This window comes from Populus trichocarpa, chromosome 18, assembly GCF_000002775.5.
Source record: "Populus trichocarpa isolate Nisqually-1 chromosome 18, P.trichocarpa_v4.1, whole genome shotgun sequence".
NCBI classification, from domain to species: Eukaryota; Viridiplantae; Streptophyta; class Magnoliopsida; order Malpighiales; family Salicaceae; genus Populus; species Populus trichocarpa.
In genome coordinates this window covers 5,205,776-5,230,719 of record NC_037302.2, presented here as the reverse complement: position 1 = coordinate 5,230,719, position 24,944 = coordinate 5,205,776, and the positions used below count along the sequence as shown (strand labels likewise).

At 32.7% G+C, this 24,944-nt stretch overlaps 2 protein-coding genes, 2 non-coding genes and 2 pseudogenes across 12 annotated transcripts; all 6 read left to right on the top strand.

Annotated features, from left to right (window-relative positions):
* The first annotated feature begins 9,834 nt into the window (after positions 1-9,834).
* LOC18107609 (probable beta-1,3-galactosyltransferase 12) lies at positions 9,835-14,316 on the top strand. Of its 9 annotated transcripts, none has more exons than XR_008057988.1 (6): positions 9,835-10,741; positions 11,999-12,116; positions 12,265-12,376; positions 12,499-12,757; positions 12,867-12,980; positions 13,912-14,316. XR_008057988.1 is itself a non-coding variant. In XM_052448835.1 (4 exons), exons 2-4 carry the CDS (start codon positions 12,717-12,719, stop codon positions 14,130-14,132), a joined length of 369 nt encoding a protein of 122 aa, XP_052304795.1. In that variant the 5' UTR covers positions 9,835-10,741; positions 11,999-12,716; the 3' UTR covers positions 14,133-14,316. The 9 variants fall into 9 exon arrangements, 1 of the variants encoding a protein (XP_052304795.1); XR_008057987.1 differs by having other exon boundaries at positions 11,999-12,376; positions 12,499-12,581; positions 12,684-12,757; XR_008057986.1 differs by having other exon boundaries at positions 9,835-10,698; positions 12,265-12,757.
* Positions 11,446-11,533, top strand: LOC112325124 (small nucleolar RNA snoR69Y; annotated as a pseudogene).
* On the top strand, positions 11,586-11,682 carry LOC112325123 (small nucleolar RNA snoR69Y). Its single transcript, XR_002979184.1, has one exon. It is a non-coding gene; the product is annotated as a small nucleolar RNA snoR69Y (small nucleolar RNA).
* On the top strand, positions 11,739-11,833 carry LOC112325122 (small nucleolar RNA snoR69Y). Its single transcript, XR_002979183.1, has one exon. It is a non-coding gene; the product is annotated as a small nucleolar RNA snoR69Y (small nucleolar RNA).
* Positions 12,012-12,105, top strand: LOC112325120 (small nucleolar RNA snoR69Y; annotated as a pseudogene).
* An 8,629-nt stretch (positions 14,317-22,945) lies between the features above and the next one.
* On the top strand, positions 22,946-24,154 carry LOC7476653 (pathogen-associated molecular patterns-induced protein A70). The gene has a single exon (XM_002324138.4). It carries the CDS (start codon positions 23,033-23,035, stop codon positions 23,984-23,986), a length of 954 nt encoding a protein of 317 aa, XP_002324174.4. The 5' UTR covers positions 22,946-23,032; the 3' UTR covers positions 23,987-24,154.
* The last annotated feature ends 790 nt before the right edge of the window (positions 24,155-24,944 follow it).

Genomic DNA, 24,944 nt, shown 5'->3' with positions numbered 1-24,944 from the left:
TTTTTTCTGTAGGAATGGTATAATTGTAAATTTTTGCAATTTTTTTTAGTGTAGTGGTGGCACAATTGTAATTTTCAGGGTTTTTTTTTAAAACAAGTTTTTCTTCTCTTTATACTTGGAATTTTTATCATTTTACACTTGGTCTATTTATCATCGTTTTCTTTCTTGTCTTAATTTTTTTTTGTAATCCTTTTTTAGTTTTTCTTTTTTTTTCTTTACACTTTTTTTTGAAAAAAAAAATTATTTTCTATTTTTTACACTTTGAATGTTTATCACTCTGCACTTGGTTATTTATATCATTCTTTTCGTTGTTATCTTTATTCTTTTTTATTTGTTTTTAATTTCTTTTTCTTTTAAAAAATTATTATACAAAGACTAAGAAAATAGTGTTTTACTATAGCAATTGCAACATTGTTCTATTTTTCTGCTACGTTAAAAATTAGCTTGAGATCTTACGTATTTTTATTAACGCACATGATCTTTACTATATTTTATTATATGTAATCAATGACTTTTTGATTCATGGTTATATTTTCTAGTCGATGTCAAAAAACATGCTAACAACACTGACACATTAATTCTTTTGCATTAAAAAAAATTATTCGACCTGTAGTGTAGCGAGTTGAATAAAAACGTTAACTCTTTGTTTTTTTGCATTTATTAGCACAAATGATTTTCAATATATTTAATTAAATCCATGCATGGGCCTTTTGATTTATAATTAGAATTAAAAAAAAAACACATTTGAAAAGCTTGCATATTGATTTTTTTGCCAAAAAACATTATCCGACTCATGGCAAAACGGGGTAAAATAACTAGTAGATAATCTATATCACATAATCATAGCATCATTTTGAATTACATTCATTTTTTTAGAATCTTTTAAGGGATTTTTTTAAATACAATTGACATAAAATGAAGTGGATGAGATGTCCCTTTTATGCATTCAAAGAGAATGTTATTAAAAAAAAAAAAACTAAAATAGGTCAGGTTTTTACTGTGGACTTAAGCAATATTTCTCCCGGTAAATTTTGTTCATTCTCACAATAAAATTTTGCTTAGTTTTGTTCGATCACTCGAGAGGTAGAGTTTGTAATTTTTTTTGTCTTTTTAGTTGATGTACACGACTGCTATTCCATCATAATTTTTCCCATGTCTTTTTGACCACTTGGAGCTTATGTTGGGTCCCGAATATCATACACGCATTGATAACAATAAAACAAGATTATTTGAGAGTTTCTACGATTTCATTAGACAAATCTAGAGTTGTTTAATGATTTATTACTTGAAGATTTGATCTTCTTTAACTTTAAATATTATTTAAAGGCTGAGTTGTCAAAAACTACAAGTCGTCCAATTATCCGGCCTTCAACGGTAATCTACACGAACTACCAATGAGATATCTTCTAAATCCCTATTTAAGAGAGAGGGATTGCTATGCATAAAATGCTAGCTCTCTATTTTGTGACTTACATAATTATTTTTATCTAATAGACAACAACCCTAGAATAAGAGGGTTCAAACATAGATTGATCAAAGTTTAGCCATTTGATCAAAATGAGAGGGTTCTAGTTTGTACTTATGTTGGTTTTTCAAAGGTGGTTTTGCAACAAACTTAGTTTTTGAAGGTTTTGGTGATTTTTCAAACTTGAAGACCAAGGAGCTTGTTTATAGGCTTTTGTTCTTGAGAGAAATGTGACAAACCTTTGATAAAAACCCACTAATAAGGCTTGAAGTATGATGGCTGATCGGGGACAAGATGTTATTGAATTTATTAAAGAAAATGAGATGTAAACATTTGATGAGAGTAGCTGATCTTTGTAAAGGGAGTGTTTCTAAGTTGAATGGTGGTAGTTATAGGCCAGAGATGGTTGAAAACACCACATTTATTCGCTTGAAAGTGCCTACTCGATCAACTAAAACTGTCGAAGAATGAGCTAAATAATGGCTGAACGAGGTGTCGTTTAGGTTAAACCTTAGAAATTAGGGTTTTTAATTTGGGATCTGATATATTTCATTTTAACCCCTTTTCTTCCAATTGTTTTTAATTGAATTTCCTCCCAAACTCTTAATTTCATGCAATTTCTCTCCATCCAAACTAAATCATCAGCTCCAAAGTTTAGTGTCATGTTTATCTTGGTCCTTGATTTCTAATTTGTGCACTTGGACCTCTTAATTGACCATCAAACTTTTAATTTTCTTCAATTTGGACCCTGATTTGGTTAATTTCAACCCCTACAATATGCGACTTTTTTAGTTTGGTTCTTGGTTTGTTGGATTTCTTTAATCAAGTCCATAATTGCCCATCAAACTTCAATATTTATACAATTAAGCCATTGATTTGACCAAATTAATTCTTTAAAATTACAAATCAACCCCCGGACTTTAATTTCTTCCAATTAAAGCCTAAATTGACTTCAAATATTAATTTTCTTGCAATTAAGTCATGAATAAAATTAATCAAGCCTTTCAAAATTCTCATTGAGTCCTTACCTATTTAAATTTATATTTTTTTACCCCAAATAAAAACATTTTCACCAAATAGACCGTTTATCAATTAGAATTAGGTTACTAAATTTTTCAATCGTATACATGTTGATCCTCCAACTTTTCTATTTGTTATTTTGGTCTTTCACCATCAACTTGAAAAATAAATATATATCCTCTTGTATTTTAATTTTTTTTATTTTTTTTTTGATTTTTTTATAGTATCAAAAGAAAAAAAAGAAAAAGCAAGCCCCGAGAAAAAGCTTAAGCTCTACATCTTAAATCAGTAGTAACTCTAAAAAAAACAAAACTCATAGCAATTTTCTTCCCTAATCTGACATGGAGAAAGAGGCCAACCATAAGTTATTTGCATCTTAATCCCTTCTTTAGTCTCTCCTATGTGTATGTTATGCCTACAATGATGATGACATCGATTTCATTGCCATCTAAGTGAATCATCATGAAATAAGGTCGCACAAATTAAACACCAAGACTACATCCCCATCTCTCTTTCATGCCTTACCTCTCAGCTTCATTCCCCAACAGTTGACTTGCAAGAGTGAAAAGTAAATGCTTCCTTAGATTTCGACAAAGGCAAACACCTTTAAGCTGAAAACTGGAGTTTAGGGTGCCTATAGAAGTCGGTCTGAACCCATATTTGGTCTGAATCTCACGATTCTATTGTTGGAGATCGGGTATAGGACCTGTGCTTTCTAATGAGCAAGTATTTCCTAATTTCCAGTCGAGTTAAAGCATGGAGATCGACTGGTCTTGAAGATTAGAAATGGATTTCTTATACTCCCGACCATAAAAGCAAAGAGACCTAGCAGCAATATTCTGACTCATTCCTCAACCTGAGAAAGAAAGAGTCTTGGTATTTCACTCAGGATTGGCTCTCTCCATCCGTAGCACATCCTCCTCAACTTTATAAATTGTGATTCCAAATGACATTTATCCTTGTTATGAACCCACTATAGGTTCGAGGTAAAATTAAAAGCTTGCTCTTCCCCTACAACTTCATGCTGCAACCATGGGCAAATGACACTTGCTTCTAGTTCTTGTGGCTGATTTATGTACCAACGGCTAATTTTCTCCTGGGCTAAACAAATACGTCAGCAGCAACCTGGGCTCATATGTGGTTAATGCGCGCAACTTGCATGCGTTAACAGTTAGGATGGAGATCTGACATGGTTAAACTGGAGTTGCATGTTAAGAAATATGAAAATATAAAGCCACAAACTGTCTTCTGAACTAACTTTTGCAAAAGTATTTTTGAATGTAATGCATGCACGATGATAATTAGAAGATCCAGATGGCTATATGCATGCTTTAATTTTGAAGCCTAGGCTCTTTTCTGTAAAATCAGCCTACAAAGAAAAGGAAGTTCTGTATACACAAAAACAGAAGTCCACAACAAAAAAGAAGCATGATGACAACATGTAAAGCTAAAAAAACTATTCAGTGTCCGACAGACAACTGATGACTACAAGGAACACCGACCAAGACAAAAAGAAAAAAAAAACAAAGAAGAGAGACGATGAAGAACCTGGCAATGAAAGAACTATAAAAAGTAGACAAATATCCCCAGTAAGCAGGGGCGGAGCTAGAATTATTTGTTAGGGGGGGCCATAATTAATATAATAAAATATAATATTTATTTTACTTTATTGTACATGAGTTATAAAAAAAACCTGTATAATTTAGTTTTATTTAAATAACTTACTATAAACATATAATGATCTTTGTATAAGGTAAAAGGTTCGAAGAAATACTAAATTGAGTCAAAGCAACGAAGTTAATTTCATCTTCATAATATATTCATCACTTTAATGTTGTTGATCTTTATATCTATCAAATATAAACATACAAAGTGTATAAGAAACATTAGCTAAAACGAAGCATTATTTATGTTCGATAAACTTTGAAATAAAACAAAAAATAATAAAGAACTATTCTCACTAATCAACGCGGGTTCTTTGTAAACTGAGGCGCATTGGAGTTGCTCAACCATAACTTTAACATTACATATTGGAGTAGGTTCACTAGGCTGCGAGTTATCAATATTTTTTTTGAAAAAAAAATCAAATTCTTCTTATTTTGCTCATGGTTCAACCTAAAATCAAAACATATATCGTGAGAAAAAATTGATAATTTTGGTGATTCTGCTAAAAACAAAACATAAAAAAAATCAAAGTATAATCAAAACAAACCAATAAAATATATCTAATTAATTAAAAAAAGCACTATAACAAGAATTTAAAAAACAATTAGTAAAATTAACAGATCTGAGAAAAAAAAGAAGCAAAAATGGTAGAATTATATAAAAAAACCTCATCAAATTATTAACAAACATCTCAAAACAAAATAAAAATAGATTTTAAATTTAAGTTACCTTGTTTTGTTTGATGAAAAATAAATTAATTGATGACTCTGCTTCAATCTTTCCGTTGAAAAATTTTACTTATGATTTATATTTATATTTTTGTTTTTGACCGGCTGCAAAATTTATTGCGCAAAATAATAATTTTATATTTACAGGATTTATATTAGGGTTACATAAATTAATTTTAAAAAAATCAAATTGAAAAATCACACTAAGAAAACTCACCTTTGTAGAATAAAAAACATCCTCCACATTTAATTACCTAATAATATATATATATATATATATATAATTACCTAATTATATATATATATACAGGGACGGAATATTTTAGGGGGGGCCCGGGCCCCTGCTTGCCCCCCCTTCCTTCCGCCCCTGCCAGTAAGGCGAGTGAAGAAATTTAAGTCAGTGTTTTACAAAAAGAAAACTTCAATCGTATCTTTCTTCTGTTGTTCTATACATGTATATATAGCAGGAAATTATGTGGCAAGGAAAGACAATCTTGCACATAATTTCTCCAAGAATCTCGCTAGGATTTCAGACTAATAATAACAGAGCATAAAATCATGTCTAATCTAGGTAATAAATAAATTACATTAGGGAACATTATAATACTGTAATATCTGCAGGATCTCTATATCAATAGTTGCAGCTGGGATATCTTCTTCAATATATGTTGTCTCTTCTGCAGTATCTTCAATACTCCCCCTCAAGCTGGATCGAGCGGATTGGTAGATCCAAGTTTGCTCAACAACCGGTGAAATTGAGTAGATGACAATGCTTTTGTGAGCACATCAGCTAATTGATCATGAGAGCAAACATACTGGGGTTGAATAACTTTGGCTTGAACCTGTTGACGAATATAGTGACAATCAACTTCGATGTGCTTTGTACGATCACGAAATACCGGATTGGACGCAATATGCATGGCAGCTTGATTGTCACAAAACAATGTCATAAGAGTAACCCCATGAAAACCGAAATCAGTAAGAAGTTGTTTAAGCCATATCAATTCACAGGCAGTAGAGGCCATAGCACGATATTCCGCTTCAACACTTGACCGAGCGACGACAGATTGTTTCTTACTTTTCCAGGACACCAAATTACCACCAACAAACATACAATAGCGAGTGGTAGATCGACGATCAAGAGAGTTTCCTGCCCAGTCAGAATCAACATATCCCATGATGTTGTTATGACCATTGCGAGTCATAACTATGCCACGACCAATGGTGCCTTTCAGATATCGCAAGATACATTTTACCATACCAAGATGTTGAACTGTTGGAGCATGCATATAACCACTGACAAGACTGACAACAAATGTAATATACGGTCGAGTGATTGTTAAGTAAATGAGTTTTCCAACAATCTGCTGATAGTAAGTGCAAGAACCAAGAGATTCACTGGAAGAGTCCAATGTTAATTTGCTGTCTAAAGGGTTGGCAACAGGCTTTGTGTGCAGCATATCAACATCCTGCAATAAATCAATGATGTATTTACGCTGATTGAGAAAAAGTTCTTTACAGGAGGCTGCCATTTCAATGCCTAAGAAATATTTCAATGAACCAAGATCTTTGATCGGAAATTGCTGCTGGAGAGACCGTTTAAGCTGGGCTATGGAAGCATCATTACTCCCTGTTATAATTAGATCATCGACATATATCAGTACAACCAATGTATGATCAGAAACAATTTTAATGAACAAAGAGGAATCTGCAGAGCTTCTTGTAAAACCGAGACTCTCAAGAGCAATGCTTAATTTTGTATGCCAAGCACGAGAGCTCTGCTTTAAGCCATAAATAGATCTGTGAAGCTTGCAAACCAACATAGAGTTTCCACTGTGAGGGTGTCTGGGAGGAAGTTTCATGAACACTTCCTCTTCAAGATCTCCATGTAAAAATGCATTGCTGACATCCATTTGGAAGAGAGGCCACCCCTGGTTGATAGCAACTGAAAGCAAAACTCTAACAGTGGTCATCTTGGCCACAGGAGCAAATGTCTCCTTGTAATCAACACCAAATTTTTGAGTAAAACCTTGTGCCACTAGACGAGCTTTGTGGCGATCAACTGTCCCATCTGATTTAAACTTTGTCTTGAATATCCAACGACATCCAACAACTTCCTTTCCAGCAGGTAATGAGACTATACTCCATGTGTGATTTTCAGTAAGAGCCTTCAATTCTTTATGCATGGCCTGCTGCAATACGGGTTGTAATTGAGCTTCTTTAAAGTTCTTCGGTTCATGAACATTGGATATAGAGGTAAGGAATGCACTATGTGTTGGAGACAGTCGATGATAAGACATAAATTTGGAAATAGGGTACCTCACGTTGTAGGTGACATAGTCTTGCATGCGTGATGGCGGTTGACGTGTTCGAATAGAAACTCTTTTAGTGACTGGCAGAGCATCAAGAGCACCAGGTAGTTCTGAGTTACTGATATGGTCAATTGTGGAATTGCTGGAATAAGTGGCAGGCTGGAGGTGAATCTGTTTGTCAATCTGTGAGTGATGTTGCCGCAGAATATCATTGCTGGGATTAAATGCAGGATTAGTTGCAGCTAGAAGTTGATGTTGTCCCAGACCATCATTGCTGGGTACGTATGAATCCAGTGGAAGACTGAGTGTGTTGGTCTGGATTGGGAAGAACACAATCAATACTAGGAACAGTAGACAGAAGCTGATTAATGTTCTCAATACTGGGCAAAGGAAAAAAATTGGAAAAACTTCTCCCTGTTTTCCTGCAGTAAAATATGGTGTGCCTTCAATAAATCTAACATCTCTGGACACATACAATTTATTCAACAACGGGTCATAACATTTGTATCCTTTTTGGGTTGTGGAGTAGCCCAAAAAAATACACTTGCTTGCTTTAGGATCTAATTTATCCCGGTGAGTAGCTGATAAATGCATGAAACAAGTGCAGCCAAACACCTTGATGTGTGATATATCTGGAACCTTATTCTGCAAAACTTCAAGAGGAGATTTAAATTCCAGCACTCGACTGGGTAAGCGATTGACAAGATAAACAGCAATAAGGATTCCATATGACCAGAAGTGTTTTGGAACATTCATTTGAAGTATGATGGCACGAGTTTTTTCAAGCAGATCACGATTTTTGCGTTCAAATATCCCATTCTGTTGAGGTGTACCAACACAACTAGTCTGATGCACAATTCTGTTAGAATGTAAATATTTTGACATGTCTTTGGACATATATTCGGTGCCATTATCAGATCGAAGGATTTTAATATAAGTAGAATATTGATTAAGCATGAATGAATGAAAATCCTTAAAGCAATCAAATACGTCATGTTTAGTTTTCAGCAGATACACCCAAGTGACTCTAAAGAAATCATCGATGAAAGAGACAAAATACTTAAAACCATCAATAAAAGCATAAAAAGGTCCCCATACATCTGAATGAATAAGTTCAAAAACATGAGTGGTTTTCGACTTCGAAAGGGAAAAAGGAAGTCGCGTAGATTTCAAAAAATGAGAAATCTCACAATTGAAAGGTTCTTGTATTGGGACAGATTTTATTTTACTGAGAACAAACTTTGAGGGGTGCGCTAGTCGACGATGCCATAAGAGGTGCTCATGTTAATGATTAATGGTTGCTTGAAAAATCCTGGGGACTGGAGATTTATGAGAGATATAATAGAGACCATGCAGGAAAAATCCTTCACCAGTCATCTTCTTGGTGACAAGATCCTGAAACACAACCTTGGATGAGGTAAAAATTACTTCACAGTTGAGAGTAGCTGTAATTTTACTAACAGAAAGCAATTGAAATGGGAAAGAATGTAAGAAAAGGACATCTGATTCTATCTTACTAGACAGTAGGTTGATCTTACCTTTTCCTTTAACATAAGCATTTTTTCCGTTAGCAACAGATACAAAAGTGTGATGAACGAATGATTTAAAATTATCGATGCTGGTTAATTTATTTGACATATGATCAGTGGCACCAGAATCAATTATCCAAAGATCATGTAAATTTACAGCCTAGCCCTTGGTGGAAGATATAAATTGAGTTTTATCAATTATCCAAAGATCATGATAATTAGAAGATTCAGATGGCTATATGCATGCTTTAATTTTGAAGCCTAGGCTCTTTTCTGTAAAATCAACCTACAAAGAAAAGGAAGTTCTGTGTACACAAAAACAGAAGTCCACAACAAAAAAGAAGAAGCATGATGACAACATGTAAAGCTAAAAAAACTATTCAGTGTCCGACAGACAACTGATGACAAATCAAGGAACACCGACCAAGACAAAAAGAAAAAAAAAAACAAAGAAGAGAGACGATGAAGAACCTGGCAATGAAAGAACTACAAAAAGTAAACAAATATCCCCAGTAAGGCGAGCCAAAAGCTATTCCTCTAAAACAGTACGGGAAAACACGGAGCTGCAACAAAAAAAAGTAACAAAGGAAAGCTTGCAAAGAAGGAGAGAAGCATATGAAACCATGACTAGAAATGAAATGGAAAGAAAAGAGAGCAAACAGCCTCATAGACAGGGATCCTAAAACAAACGTAAAAGAGCTGCCAAAGAAACCTAACCACACCCTCAAAACCAAAAGAAAAGATGCAAAATCATGGGGGAGCCGAAGAAACAATGGCATGCCAAACCACAGCAGTTGGTCAAAACTAACCCCCATAATTTATTTATTTTTAAATTATTTCTAAAATATTTTTAAAATATAAAAATAAATAAAATCTAAATCATTAAAAGTCACGAGTCTTGAGATAGATAGCTGACTCTTTTATAACAGCTTGTGTTATTTTTGAAAGTTTTTTTTATTTGAAAATATATTAAAATAATTTTTAATATTAATATTTTAAAATAATTTAAAATAAATAATATAAAAAAAAATAAAAAAATTTAATTTTTTTAAATCACTTTAGAAACACAAACACATGCCTCCTCTAGATATGGGGTTACAAACAGACAATTCTTCATTCTTGTCCCACCTGCCCCTCCCTCGTTACAAACAGACAATTCTCTCCTCCCAGAATACGAGGACATTTCTAACACCTCTTTGAATGGGATCAGTTGGTGTTTTGGCTTCTCGAGAGTTTTTGTTTTTGCTTTTCACCTGTGAAAGTAGCTAATGACCCTTTTGTTTGGATGCTTTAGATACATCCATGCCTCATGCAAAAACTATCCAACGACGTCGGGTTTTGTATTTCAGAGCCTGCTTCATGCTCCCTTGAAAATGCCCTGCCCTGAGACTGAGAGTACAAGTCTTATGAATATTTTTGTTTTTTTTTTCAAAGTTTATTTCATTGTGCAGTAAAATAAATACATAAATTAAATCACAGCGTAGCATTGTTAGTTGTGAATTTTTTTACAACATCCCCAGAACCCTGCTTCTACTCCTGTTTCGCACTTCCGCTCTTCCAGTTCAACCAAACACGGTGGCTCTCCACCAAATCAAATGCCACTCTTCTCCCACCGCTACATCTCATCCTCTCCTCCGCCATCCCAACCACCAACAATCCCAAAACCTCAAAACCCAACTTTATCCCTCCCTCAACCCGTTACCCTCTACCTTTTCTAGTCTTTTCACTGATATCTCTTCTCACTGGCCTTTCTGGGATCGCTATCTCGGATCTGCAGGCTCAAACCTGTTCCAGTTTTTCGTTGTGGCAAATCTGAGGACACTTTTCGAGCATTTTATTCTGGTTCGGGTAGACGGAGCATTGATTGACAGGCCTAAACTTCTTGGGTTTGTTGGGACTCAAACCGGGTTTGAATCCGGTGATCGCCGGGCTGCACTTAGAAGTACTTGGTTTCCTTGTGACCCAGATGGAATTTTGAGGTAAAACCATGACTTTTGCGTAGAAAGTCGAGAGCTTTGAGAGGTATTTTTTTTTTTTTATCAAGAACAGTGATGATGATCTATTAATAAATATGCTATTCTGTTTTGTTTTGGAGTCTTGCTGTATAAAGTAATCCTATAAAAATGAGTAATTGTATTTTAAGTTGAGGAAATTACTCTGTTTAAGCCATGTAGATTGCATTTCATAATAATCAAAATCTGAATTTTATTAAATGGAAATCGCATCCTCATCTCATTACAATTCGTGAAGAACCAAATGGGGGCCATGAATTAATGGGAGGAGAAATGAATACCATGCCTCTCTCTGTTGCTGTACATTCTAGTAAAGTTGTACTTCTATAATTTCATGTCTAGAGGAACTTGGCTGGCAATGATGTCACTGATAATCCCAGCTCTATGTGATTTTTGTTTTTATTAACGTGGGTATTATTAATTTTGAGGAACAATGAATACCGTCCCAACTCTATGTGATCTTCAATTGGAAGGTCCAGGAGTATATGTTATCATTTTATGTCCAAGCCTATAACATTGTCCGAGAAGATATTTCATTTTATGTTTATAATTTTGAGTCCCGAGGAACTTACTGGAAATAATGTCATTGATAATCCCAGCTCGATGAGATCTTCAAATACAAGGTCTAGGAATTCTTTCTGAGCCTATAACATTGTTTGAGTACACCGTATTTCATTTTACTCTTAAAATATATATGGAGCGTTGAGAGGAAATTTCTGGCAATGATGTCATTGATAATCCCAGCTCTATGAGATCTTCAATTGGAAGGTCCAGGAATAGATGTTATCCACTGAATCTATAACATTGTTCTAGTAAGATGTTTCATTTTATTTTCATAATTGTAAATCTTGAGGATCTGGCTATGCTGACCATTGATAATCCCAGCTCTATGAGATCTTCAATTTGAAGGTCTAGTAATAGATGTTTATTATTTTTTCTCTTAGCTTGTAACATTGTTTGAGTAAAATATTTTGGTTTACTTTTATATTTTTAAGTTTTGAGTAACTTACTGGCAATGATGTCATTGATAATCCCAGCTCTATGAGATCTTCAATTGGAAGGTCTGGGAATAGATGTTATCGACTTCTGTCTGAGCCTCTAACACTGTTTGTATAAGATTTTTTGTTTTGCTTTTGAGATTTTGAGTCTTGAGGAGCCTACTGATGATAATACCAGCTCTATGAGATCTTCAATTGGAAGGTCTAATCATAGATTATATTTTCTCTCTGAGCCTGTAACATTGTTCAACTAAAATATATCATTGTAGAAACTTGCTGGCAAATGGCAATGATGACCAATGATAATCCCAGCTCTATGAGATCTTCATTTGGAAGGTCAAGGACTACATGTTATCAATTTCTATCTGAGCCGATAACATTGTTTGAGTAAGATCATTATTTTTTTTACTCAAATATAATTTGGTTATATTGTTTCTTCATCTATTTCTCCCTTTATTTCTTTTATTCTGCTGTGACTCTTTGCTTTAAAATTTGGTTTTTTACGAACTGATCATGCACTGATCATATTGAAAAGGCCAAGTTCACTGCTGCTCTATGGCAAGTTGGAGCAAGCTACTGGTTTATCATTTAGGTTCCTAATAGGACGTTCAAAAGATGCAAAGAAAATGGCCCTGCTTGAGAAAGAGGTGGATAAGTACAAAGATTTCATGTTCATAGATGTTGAGGAAGAATATCTAAAGCTCCCATACAAAGCATAACAGTTCCTTTTTCCACCTTAAGTTTTCTAATACCTTTCTTCTGTCATTAGGTTGGCCTATTTCAAAACAGCCTTTCAGCTTTTTGAAGCAGATTATTATGTCAAAGCTGATGATGATATCTATTTGCGTCCAGGTATATAGTAGCATATGTAATGATTTATTAGTGAGATAACTGCGATTAATTAACATTAATATTTCTGCTATGTTTGATTGCCTTGCAACTCTTCTTGCTAAGGAAATAATCCATTCACCAACTTATATCTGATGCATGAAGAAAGGACCAGTTATCACTGACCCTCATAAGAAGTGGTACCCAGATATTGCATATTATATTTACTGTTGGATTTGTGATTATTTTGTACAGTTTGTTGTTATGAGCTCTTGCTGGTTACGTGATTTAGGTAATTTACAATTTCAGGTATGAGAAATCTGGACATCTGATTGGAAAAGAGTACTTCTTGCATGCTTATGGACCCATATATGTTCCTTCTGCAGAGGTTGTGGCTTCATTGGCTGCTGCTAGAAATAACAGGTCTGTCATTTACATGGAACTTGTTCCCATTGATTTGTTGTGTTTATCATTCTATATATCCAGTCAGCGATCTTAATAATTTGCACTTCTAATAATCTGCTCTTGCATGGTAACCTAAGAAAAACTTTGGATGTAATTTTCAGCAGACCTCAGCATACTTTTCTTTAATTAATCAGTTGATGGCTTTCCTTGTTAATTGTCATGACGTAATTGAAAATCAAGGAATCATGAGAGGCTTGATGTTGCAACAAATGGATGCTTGAAAATTTAGGAGACAAATCAAATTTCTGTTTTGATTTAGGCCCTCTATATTCTTTACTCTTGCTATTGAAAATTTTGCTCAAAATGGTTATTCATGCCAATGATAGCTGTTATATAATACTTCAATGACAATCTTCAAGACATGCTGGACTTTAGATGGTCCCCTGTGGAATACTTTGTATGAGATGAATGGCTTTCATATTGGTCTTTGAGAACATGTCTATGATATTATGATGATCAGCTCCATTCCTCGATGTTCTTTCTTGACATCCAAATTCCTCAATTGTTGTCAATGCTGCCATGCAAATATCTTCCCTATCAGGAGTAGATTTCTTGGATATAGAAGCTACTTGTAAAAAGAAGACAGCACGCTGTGGTTACAAATTCTCACATTAGACAGGTTTATTGTTATTCTGTATTAACAATGGAAAATGAGGTTGAATTAAAAGATGTCCAGTAATTCATCTGGTCTGTTATTTTGGACTGACATACGGATCCAAATTTCCATTTGGATTCAGTGGCGATGTTTTTTTTTTTTTTTTGAAGTGCTACTGCTTTTACTTATCTGTGTGTGTGAAACACAGCAGCCTTTTCTTTCTCTTCCTTCATCTTTGGGTCATTGTCATTCCCTCCCTTCTGGTCTGTCTTGCTAAATAGATGCATCGTTTAGCTTTCAGTTTGAGAATGTTCAGCAATGAGGATGTCACCATTGGATCGTGGATGGTTGCTATGAATGTTCATCATGAAGACAACCGAGAAATATGTGATCCCCGAAGCACTCCAACATCTATAGCAGTTTGGGATATTCCTAAATGTTCTAGTAATAGTACCTTGAATTCCTATAGATTTTTCCTTTTGCATATAAGCAATAGGCCAAACACGTTCTCTTGATTTCCTTCTCAGCCCATTGAATTCTTATTGTGAAGAAGTTAAGATTATACAATCAATATGTTGTTTCTTGAGCTAGTATGCGGGAATACTTGAAGCACACATTAAAACAAACCGATATCATTTCTATGTAGTTGTATGCTCTAAAGATTTCTTTTAATTGTAATCAGTCATGCATTTAACTGTAGTTATGTTATGGAATACAAAGAAATAAAAAATAAATACATAAAATAGACACATTGATTAACATGGAATTCGCTCATGTCATTTCATGCAGCAAACAAGTGTGTGATGGCTTGAAGGAAAATTCCTTTGCTTAATAATAAACCATGTAATGGAGCATCTATTAAGAATCTACGTGATGGCTTGAAGGAATAAGATCTTTGATTTAAGTGGAGCTCAAGTTGGTTCTTGGGATTGCTTCCATTGCCTTATTTTTCCGTCTGGCGTTGCTACGAAGGTTCCTGTAAATGGCAATGTCAACCATGCTAGTCCATTTGATGAGCGTGGAGCAGCCATAAAGAGTACACGTTGATTAACATTGTTATTCTACAGGTGGCCGCTGATATAAATAGTGGTGAAGTTGCTCGCAGGACGGTGGGATATAGTGGAGATGATCTAACTAATGTTTGCAGAGATGCTTCCTCTAAATGGCCGAGGCGAAAGATAGTGGGCAAGAAACGAGATGAAATTAAGAACGTTTAAGGATGAGATTTCAAATGATCCTGTTGCAATGTGTGATTTTGAAGAAGCCTTGTTGAGTTAAATTTTATTTTTCTCCAGAAATTATATTCGATTGCTTTCAGAAAGGCTACTTTTGAACATGCTGTGCCAGTATATTCATTTGGTGTTTATATGGAGAACAAACAAAATATCATTTTCAGGCTATTATTATTTACTGGGTCACAGTTTGGCTTGGCTTATCGAAATCATGTGCTTGTGTAAGATATTGGGGAAGACATTGATTCTTCTTGGGGTACTTCAAGGGACGTGTCCAATTGGATCCTTGTAAATTTGAAAAATCAATCTGATAAATTCAAGATTAACAGGCCTAAAAACCCTTCTAAGGCTACAAACCCAACTGTCTCAGACAATATATTTAGACCCATGTTTTATGGGTTTAGCTCAGAGGAAGAGTCCAGTGAGCTCAATCATCGATTTGCAAGGCATAAGCTTTACTTCTGATCTATCTGATTTTTTGGGACATTATTAATTAGTGATATTTATGGAAAATTTATTAAAAAATCATTGGTTTTTTTAATAACATTTCAAGTCATTCTAGGAATTAGCCATCTCGAGTAAAAATAAATCAGATTATCAAAACTAAAAGATTAACTAATTGTTAAAGGTATAAATCTTATTCCCGAACTATTTATTTTTTAGAATATCATCACAATCGATTACTGAATTTATGGCCTTTCTTCAAATTACAGGTAATTATATTGTCTAGATTTATTAACTTATCTAGTTCTTAAAGCTACCATTAAATTAAATTACTAGTGCTGACATTGTGGTTGTTTAATGGTTAGAGTTAGTTACATAGAGGATCGGTTAACTGATTAATGTTAAGAAAATATAGATATTCATAATATAAATTGACATATCATTTCAATGATCAATTTTGATTTTCATAGGTGGAGGTTTACTTGAGAGCAAGATTTTTTTTCTTAATAAGTTTTAGATTTATTTAATTTAGCTTGATTATTTTATTGTGTTTACCATAGCATAGTCTAGATAACTTCAAAACCCCCCCAACTTTGAATCATCTAGCATAAAGACCTGAACTAGATTTTTCTCGTGGATCGACATCTTATTTGCTCTATACTATCTTGTTTGTCTAAGTTAGGGTAATTAATTTGTGTGATCGTGACATCGCAACACCTTGACTGTGAATTCCTTCAATTTAGCCCCCAAATGATACTAAACTTCCAATTTTCTTGCAAGTTTACCCATAATTTGAACCAATTGACTTTATAAAAATTAAGTTTGGTCCTCTAAAATTCCAATCTTCTCAATTAAGCTCAAATTGGGCTCTCAAACTTAATTTTTCACTAATTAAGTCTCTAATAAAATTAATTTAACCCATTTAAAGTATAATTAATTCATTGTACTTAATTAAATCCTTTAATCTGACCCAAATTAATTCTTAAAAATAATTAAATCCTATTGCTATTATTATTATTTATTTTAAAAGAAAAAAAGGTAAATTTTGAGGAATAACCAAAAAATGAGTTATGACAATTATAACAACTTTATAATTTTCTTTGCAAAGTATTTTTGTCCCATGAACTTTATCTTTACTCTAGATTCATTAATCTAATATTATATAAATATTAAAAATAAATTAACAGGGTAAAGGATGTTTTTGGTTAATACAAGTGGAATATGTAGGTTCAAAATGGATTTGGTGGAGTTTAAAGTGTTTGAATTTAATTAAACCTGTGATTTCAAGAATTGTCATGTAATAAGGCTGAGGTTTTGTAAAATTCCAAGGTTTAAAATATTAGCTTAGAGGGAAAATCTTTGATGTTGTTACATTTGGATCGGGATGGAAGAATCCATTTTCAATAGCTAAAACATTATGAAAATTATTTTTGATAATGCATTCTGATTTTTCTTTTGAATTTTTTTAAGATAAATCTATTTGGGAACATGAAGATTTGTATTTTAAAAAGGTTGAAGCAGGGGGTTTTTAGATGAAGAACTTGCTTTGGATTTTGAAATTACTTGAGAGGAATTATCTTTCTATAATGATTGTTGGCTTATATTTTGTAAAGTAGAAAGTAATTTTGAGGATTTGGATAAGGATTCTACACAATATTATATTTGTGAAGAATGTTATGTCTCCTCATCTTTAGTTACTGCTTCATACCAAGATTTAATTGGTTTTGCAGAAGAAATAACTGAGGTAAGAGTTTTGTAGGGCTTTGGGATTTTTGAGATTTTAGAGAATCTAGGTTTTGTTGGGGAGGGGGGGTTGTGCCTTTGAGCTTTGGTGGCATAAGGACTTATTTTGAAGGAATTCTCTAGTTAGAAAATTAAAGATACAATTTTTTATCTTTTTTTTATAAATTATATATCAAAATCAAATATACTAAGTATAGCTTTCCATAGAGAAAAAAAATCTGTTTTGATGCAATATTTTGAACATCTTTATGTAAAACCTCTTTTTGCTGATTTGAAATCAATTCGTAAAAGAAAATTTTGATTTAATAAATCACTTGAGAATTTTGTAATGCATAACTTAATGAAAAGTTCTTTTTCGATAGTAGAACAATTCTTTTAATAATCTTTCCAATGTGCATATATAAATTAAAGAATTTATTCTTTGTTATTTTACACTTGCTTAAGAATACCCCCATACCTTAACTCAAAAGCATCTATGTCAATTATTTTGGGAGCTAAGAGATTGACAATATGTAAGTAAGGAATTTCTTAGACCTATTTTTTAATATGTCAGATAATTCTTATATGTTCATCAGACCATAGAATACGATTCTTTCTCAACCTATCATGTAAGGGTTTTGCTATTATGCTTAAATTGGGGTAGAAGTTTAAAACATAATTAAGACTTTCTAAAAACCTTTGTTGTTGGGTTTTGTCTAGAATTTTATTAAGGAACTTACTAGCAAATGTAAGGGATCTCTCAATAGGTGTGATAGTTCCTTGGAAAATGTTATGACTAAGAAAATGAACATGAATTTAAAAAAGAGAAATATTTAATTTTGAAACAATTAAACCATTATGTTTTGCAACATAAAATAATGTTGGTAAATGTTTAAAATATTGTTATATGGAATTGAAAAAAATAAGAACATCATCAATATAAACTATGCAGAATTTTGAATATAAATTAAAAATATCATTCATAATCCTTTGAAATTCCGAGGGAGTATTTTTTAAACCGAATGGCATAAAATTCCACTCATATGGACCAAAAGGAACTATGAATGCAATTTTGTAATGGTCTTTTGGATGACTTTGGATTTGCCAAAATCTTGACTTCATATCAAACTTTGAAAATATAAATGTAGAGTGTAATTTTTGTAACAAATCTTTTTTGTTTGGAATCAGATACCTGATCCATTTTAAAGCTTTGTTCAAAGGTTTATAATTTATAACAAACATTGATGTGCCTCATTCAATTTCAGAATTTTTGTTAACATAAAAAGGTGCATATGACCAAGGTGACTTGGACTTTTGTATAAGACTTTTAGACTCTGAATTCTGAATTTTGAGTCTACAATGCTGTTTTAATTTAGCATTCATCTAAATAGGTCTTACTTTTATAGGTATTTGTTTTTCATTAAAACTTTTATCATATAAAAGGTCAACAACATGATGTTTTCTCTTCCAAAAAGCATTTGGTAAATTAGAACAATTTGTTTTTCTATTTTCTTTTGAAAATCTGAAATTCTTTTTTGTAAAACAGGACTTTATAACTGATTTTCATTTTGTTTTTGTAAAAAGACATCTTGTTTAAGATGCATGAGATGAATATGGTTTCCTTGGATTAATGCATTGAAATGATTAGTATGAATAAAACATGCTTTGATCAAATTTAAATTCCTAGTCTTTGGTTTTTCTAAGAAAGGAAAAACAAGTTTCAAACCATTGATTTTTGAAATAATACTTTCATGAGATGTTTTGTAAAGAGTAATCATGTCAATAAAAGGAGTGCCAAGCATAACAATACGATTAATATCATTTGTAACAACAAATAAATTTTAAAGATAAAATCTATTATTAAAAACTGATGCTTGAGTTTTGTATTTAATAACTAATTTAGTATTATTTGTTGCATAAAGTTTTTCAGAAGTGTTTTGTAAAAATCGTTTTGAACTATTTCATCTTTAATAGAATTCAAATTTGCACCTGTATCAAACAAGACAATAGTGTTTATTTTAAATATTTTAAATTCATTTGAAAAGATCAACGTAATTTTTATGATATACTTTTTTGAAGTAATTTAAATTAAAACTTGCAGAAAGTCTTCAGGAACATACTCAATATTTGGCAATGCACGACTATTTGGGGTTTGTTATTCTGATTCTAGTTTATAATCAAACTGACTCTCTAACTTTGTAAGAAGCTGTTGTAAAATAGTAGAATATTTTTATTGGGTTTGTTTGAGGTTTTGTAGTTTAGTCTTAAGGGTTTTGATTTCAGATTGTAATTCTGGGATAGTAGCAACATGTTTAGATTTCTTAAGGGTTTTGATTTCAGATTGTAATTCTTGGATAATAGCAACATGTTTAGATTTCTTTTTCTTGTTAAGGATTTTGGTAAGGTCATATGTATTGTGCTGGTTAATGGTAACAATAATTTTTTTAACAGGTTGTTGTGTTTTTGGTTTATCAAAATTACTCACTATCTTGTCTAGATAGGTTTTTTTTATATATAATTGAGGATCATCAAGACTTTTGATAGCTTCAAGAATAAATTCCTAATCTCTGAATAAGACATTTATTTGTTTTGAAGTAGTATGGGTTGAATTTTCTAAGTCAAAACTAGATATTGCTAACTCATCTATTTGGAAGGGTTCTTCAGAAGTGTTGGAAGAGTTTGTCTCAGAATCAATGGCTTCAATCAAAAGGGTTTGGATATGATGAATGACTTCTTTTTTTAATTGAAGTTCATGGAGTTTGGTATTTACTTAGCAAAACCTAGAGGTATGACCTTTCTGGCTACATTTATAATGGGTAATGACTTTAAGGTCAAATTTGGGTTTGGGTTTTGACTGGGAAGGTTTTGTGGGTTTTTATTGGTCTTTTTATAGTAGAGCTCAATTTTGGTATAAAATTTTTTTCTGTATTTGTGGGCTGATTTTTTATGAGGTGGTTTATTGGGTTTTGTGTTGGGTTTGAAACAATTTCCACTATAAATTGTCTTCTTTATAGATAAGTCAAATTGTTGACAAAAACTACTTAGTTCCTATCTAGATCTTCTCATCTCCTATGTAAGGTGTTTTTGGAGTTTAAAGTCTTGATATATCTAAAGACCTCCCTTTTATGTAAAGCTAACAAGCCCACCATAAGTCAATTAGTTATATGGAATGGTTTTTGTAGCAAATGTGTCTTTGATTTTATTTTTTACTCTTTCTTCTGGAAGAGTTGGTAAACCAACAAGTAAATTTTCTTTCTATAATGGTTGATTTGAGTCTTCTTAGAGCATGACACGGGTAAAGAAAATATTTTTATACCATTAAAAATCACTGAGTTTTTTGAATCTAAGGTTTAAAAGGAGTTCAACATTTTTGTCTTTAAGATGAGAAGGATCTCCTATAAAATATAAGATAATGGTTAAGATAATGGTTGAAACTGTATTTTGAATGATGTTTTCATTAGAGTCAAGAATAGGTATTTGGTCTTCAGTCATTTGGATAAAGTTTAAGATTTCAAGGTGTGGTATTTCAGTGAAATGGTAATCCCACTATCCTTTTAATTGGCCAAAAAAACTAGCTATAAAGAGTTTAACTATAGCTTTGTCTAGGGTTCTAGTTTGGGTTTTGTAGGCATTAACAATTATTGTTATATGTTGTAAAGTGTTTAGGATATTGTATTCAGACATTCCATTTATGTTCCAACTATAAAGGGAAGAGACATTGAATCTATGTTGGTTTATGATGATTGGTTCATTTTGGATTGCTATATCTGGTGCAACATATGTTTTAGGGTTTCTCCAAATTAGTTTATTGATTTTAGGACTTTTTTCATGAAAGGTTTTTTCATCTGAAGTTTAGATTTGGTTATTTTGGATAATGTTGATATGACTTGTGGAGGTTGGATGATGGTTACTAAGTTGAGGTGTATTAAGAGAAGTTAAGGTGGAAGATAAAGCTTCAAGGTGATTGAGATGGTCTTTGATAGCTTTGAGGAAGTAATTTTTGTTTTTTTTTTAATTTGGGTTGATTAGTTTTGGTAACCTAGTATGGTTTGAAAACTGGATTTCTAAGTTTTTGGTCAATAGGCTTTGATGAAGTTTTAATAGGAGAGACTAAAGACTTTTAGATATGCTTTTCAAGTTTGGTCAATTGCTTTTCTATGATGTTGAGGTTGGTATTTATAAAGTCTTTTTTGCTAGATGATGTGTTTGGTATTGATAGTAACATCTTCATTTGGAGATTTGTAAGGAGCAACTTCTATTGTCTGGTTATTATGAGATTTTGAGGTTTCTCAGAGGAGGATGCTTAGACTCAATAGGAGTGTCGTTTACTAACTCCCAGATAGAGGTTTTATTTCTAAATATAATGGGACATGCATGTTTTGCAAATAAATATGTAATATGATTTTCAAACATATAATACATTTCAAAGCAATCAAATAATAAGATTTATATTTTATGTAATGCAACGAAATCATAAAAACATTTTTGAATTTTCTTTCTTTGATGCATAAATTTTTTGAAAAACCAAAATCTCTTTTAAGAGTTATGGTTACAATAAAAATCATGAATAAAATATTTTTGTTTATAACAAAATTTGTTTCAAGAATATTCAGCTCATTTTGGATGTTCTCTATTACATAAGAGAATGTTGAAGAGATTGGTGGAGAAGGTTGGTCATTGTTTGTAAATAGTGGTTTAGGCATATTTGAAGTATAATCTGTATTTTGGAAACTAGTGCTAGGAATATTAGAGGTGAATTTCTTAGATGAGTTATGTGATAAGGCATGTTTATAACAGAGAGAATCTAAGAAATTCTTCCAATATTTATTATATTGGATGTAGAAGATTCAATTAAGAATCTAAAACTAGTTGAATGTCTATGGAATGACAATTTAACTTTACCATCATTATATTGAGTTATTTGTTTGAGTTGGATATTTGGTTGTGGTGGTTATAAAGGTTCAGGTTGGGTGATACCTTTAAAGATCCAGTCTTCTGATATGGTTATATTTTTTCACTGGATAGATTTTGGTATAGTTATATTTGATCTAGAAATGTCTATTTGAAGGAGTAAGGTTTCTTCTTTTTAGGATTAGAATTTATGTTTATTGGCAAAAACAAAAAAAAAACATTGCTTTATAATGGATTTTAAAGATCAAGGCTATAAGAAATGATTCTTCAAGCATATTGTAGTTATGAGTTTTGATATATAGAATCATACTCTGTAAGATATTTTTTTTCTTTGAGGAATATAATAAGGTTTAGATAACAATCAAAGAAAACATGATTACTGCATAAACTGAATTCTATAGAACTTAGTAATGAATCATAAAAATTTTAGAATTTAACATCTCCGTGAACAATTATGATGAAAGTATATTTATTTTTTCTGACAAGGGGTTTGATCCCAATTTATTCGAGATCAATATGAATATATTTATCATCTATAGGTATTTCTTCAATATATATATCATTTTAGTTCGTCTAAATATCTCGTTTTACATCTTTTCTCTCACGTCGAATGAGGATTTTTGAATGGTTTATATGAACTCTGTTCTGTAATTTTGTTTGAAATTAAGAAGGTAATGAATAAGTCAGCATAATTCAAGTCAGCATAGTTAAAGTCAGTGTGGAATTTTACCCCCAAAAACCAGCTTTACAAATCCAGTTGGAGGTCTTTTACTCTTTGATCTTTACCTGTCCCCATCACTTTTGCCCTTTAACGAACACAACTACAGCCTCACACTTATACTTGCATCTAGTCATCTACTTCCCTTTTGTTCACTTATCAGAGACTCCCAAATGCTGCAACGTGTCCCTCGAGATTCTAAAACAAAATACTCAAAATTAAAATGCATTCCTAGCCCTAAAAAAAATAAAAAATAAAAAAAATACTAGTGTGGGCATCCAATAAATTTGTCCTCGAACATTGCTTTACCTTCCATTCTCTTCCCACAGCAATTACCAAACCCCATCTCCCTTTCTCTCCACGATTTCTTCACTCCCAGCCTAAAATCATGCTTGAAGAATCCATGTCAATCTGGGCTTCTATGAGTAGTTGGTTTACCCCAACTGTTCTATTTGTGCTTCTCAATCTTATGATTGGCACCATTTTTATTACTTCAAGCCTAGCCACCCACAAACCTAGTGACCAACATCAAGAACAAGAAAGACATGTTCAAGCACAAAATGGTCATGGTCTTGGTCTTGGTCTTGGTCATGGCCACCAGCTTGCTAGATCTCCTTCTGTACTACAAAGACTCAAATCTATCAACTTTTATAGTTATAGATCCCAAGAACCTACAACCTTCACTTTTGAAAAACCTCAAGAATCTGACCAGCATTTCACTCTTCATCAACAAACCCCTCAACAAGGTTATCAATACCACCAAAATCAAAACCAGCCACCTATTACTAGATCTCCTTCAATGTTGCAGAGGCTCAAGTCCATCAACCTCTACAATTACTTCTCCCAAGAACCCATTAACCCCACCATTACTAATAACCACAAAGATCAAGAAACTACGGCAGCCCATTTCACTTCTCAACAAATGTACGGCCACATACAAGAACTTGATGGACAGCTTCAAGAACAACAAGAGGAAGAGGAAGAGGAAGAGGAAGATCAAGAACAGACTCTTGAAGAGATATACAGCAAGTTACAAGGAAATAAACTGAGCAAATCCAAGTCAGACACGAAACCAACTTCTGGTGAAGTACCCAAGAAGCTACCGAAGAAAATGAAGAAATCTGCAAGTGCAAAATCTGCTTTTGCCCATTTTGAAGAAGATGACATTGTTGAATCTCGTAGGCCAGCTACCGTGAAAGAAGGGAAGACCTCTACTGAGTTTGATGACACTGAAGTGGATGCTAAAGCCGATGATTTCATTAATAGGTTCAAGCAGCAGTTGAAGTTGCAGAGGATGAATTCTATTATGAAGTACAAAGAGATGATTACTAGAGGGAGTTGAACTCAAAATTGGTTTTGTTTTCTGGGGTTGGTTTTTAATTTTTTGTTTTGTTTTGGGGGCTTTTGTTGAAAATTTAGGATTTTTATTGTGTAGATCAATCAGATCTCCACCTGAAATTTACTTGCTTAATTAATTAATATTCCTGCTTGTCGACGTATTTATCCGCAACATGGTCTCCATCTAATTATTTGTTAATTTCATGTACGACAACACTATAATGTGAATGGTGACTCTGAACCCCATTGACTTCACGAGTTCATGTGATAAAATAATGGCATAAAACAAAATAAAAAAGAATGATTGAAAAAATGGCCATTTGGGTTCTCGATTCTTGGGTATTTTTTGTTTCAAGGTTTCGCTTCCAGTCAGGGAAAGAAGGCTGTAGCTGTTGCCAGGTTGGGAAAGTTAAAGACAAGAGCCCAGTTGCAGTGGGTACTTTGGCAGAGAGCTCGTGTCTTTATTGTATTTTGACTGATTTGCCCAAAGAAATTTTGTTGATGTCAACAGAAAAGTTGTGGGCAGTCTGGTCAAACCAGTTTTGTGTCCGCATTTTGCTATCCCGAATGCACATGGGAGATTTAATTTTGGTACTGTAGGGTCCTCCACTTCACATTTACTTGTTATTGCATGATACCTACATTAAGTGTCAAGTATAAAACTAATAAAGTATCACTGTTTATTGCGAATGTTTTTATTTTTTTAATTTTATCCTTATTATTTTTCAGGTGATTTAATCTTAATTAAAAATCAATTGATTTTGATTTCTTTTAAAAGGGTAGAATTAAAATAAAAAAGATCTAAATAAAAAAGATATCAAATATGGATGGTGTTCTATAAATTTTGAAAAAGATACACTTTGGTCTTTAAACTTAAAAAATAACATAAATTATATAATTTTGTTTTAAAAGTTTGTTCTTATTATTTTTTAGTCTCGGGTTGAGAGTGGGGAGAGAGAGGT

Excerpts from the sequence above, each read along its gene's own strand:
- LOC18107609 (XM_052448835.1), top strand. The coding sequence starts at position 12,717 with ATGAAGAAAGGACCAGTTATCACTGACCCTCATAAGAAGTG. Across the intron at positions 12,758-12,866 it reads ACTGACCCTCATAAGAAGTG|GTATGAGAAATCTGGACATC; the intron begins GTACCCAGATAT and ends TTACAATTTCAG. Across the intron at positions 12,981-13,918 it reads GCTGCTGCTAGAAATAACAG|TTTGAGAATGTTCAGCAATG; the intron begins GTCTGTCATTTA and ends TTTAGCTTTCAG.
- LOC7476653 (XM_002324138.4), top strand. The coding sequence starts at position 23,033 with ATGCTTGAAGAATCCATGTCAATCTGGGCTTCTATGAGTAGTTGGTTT.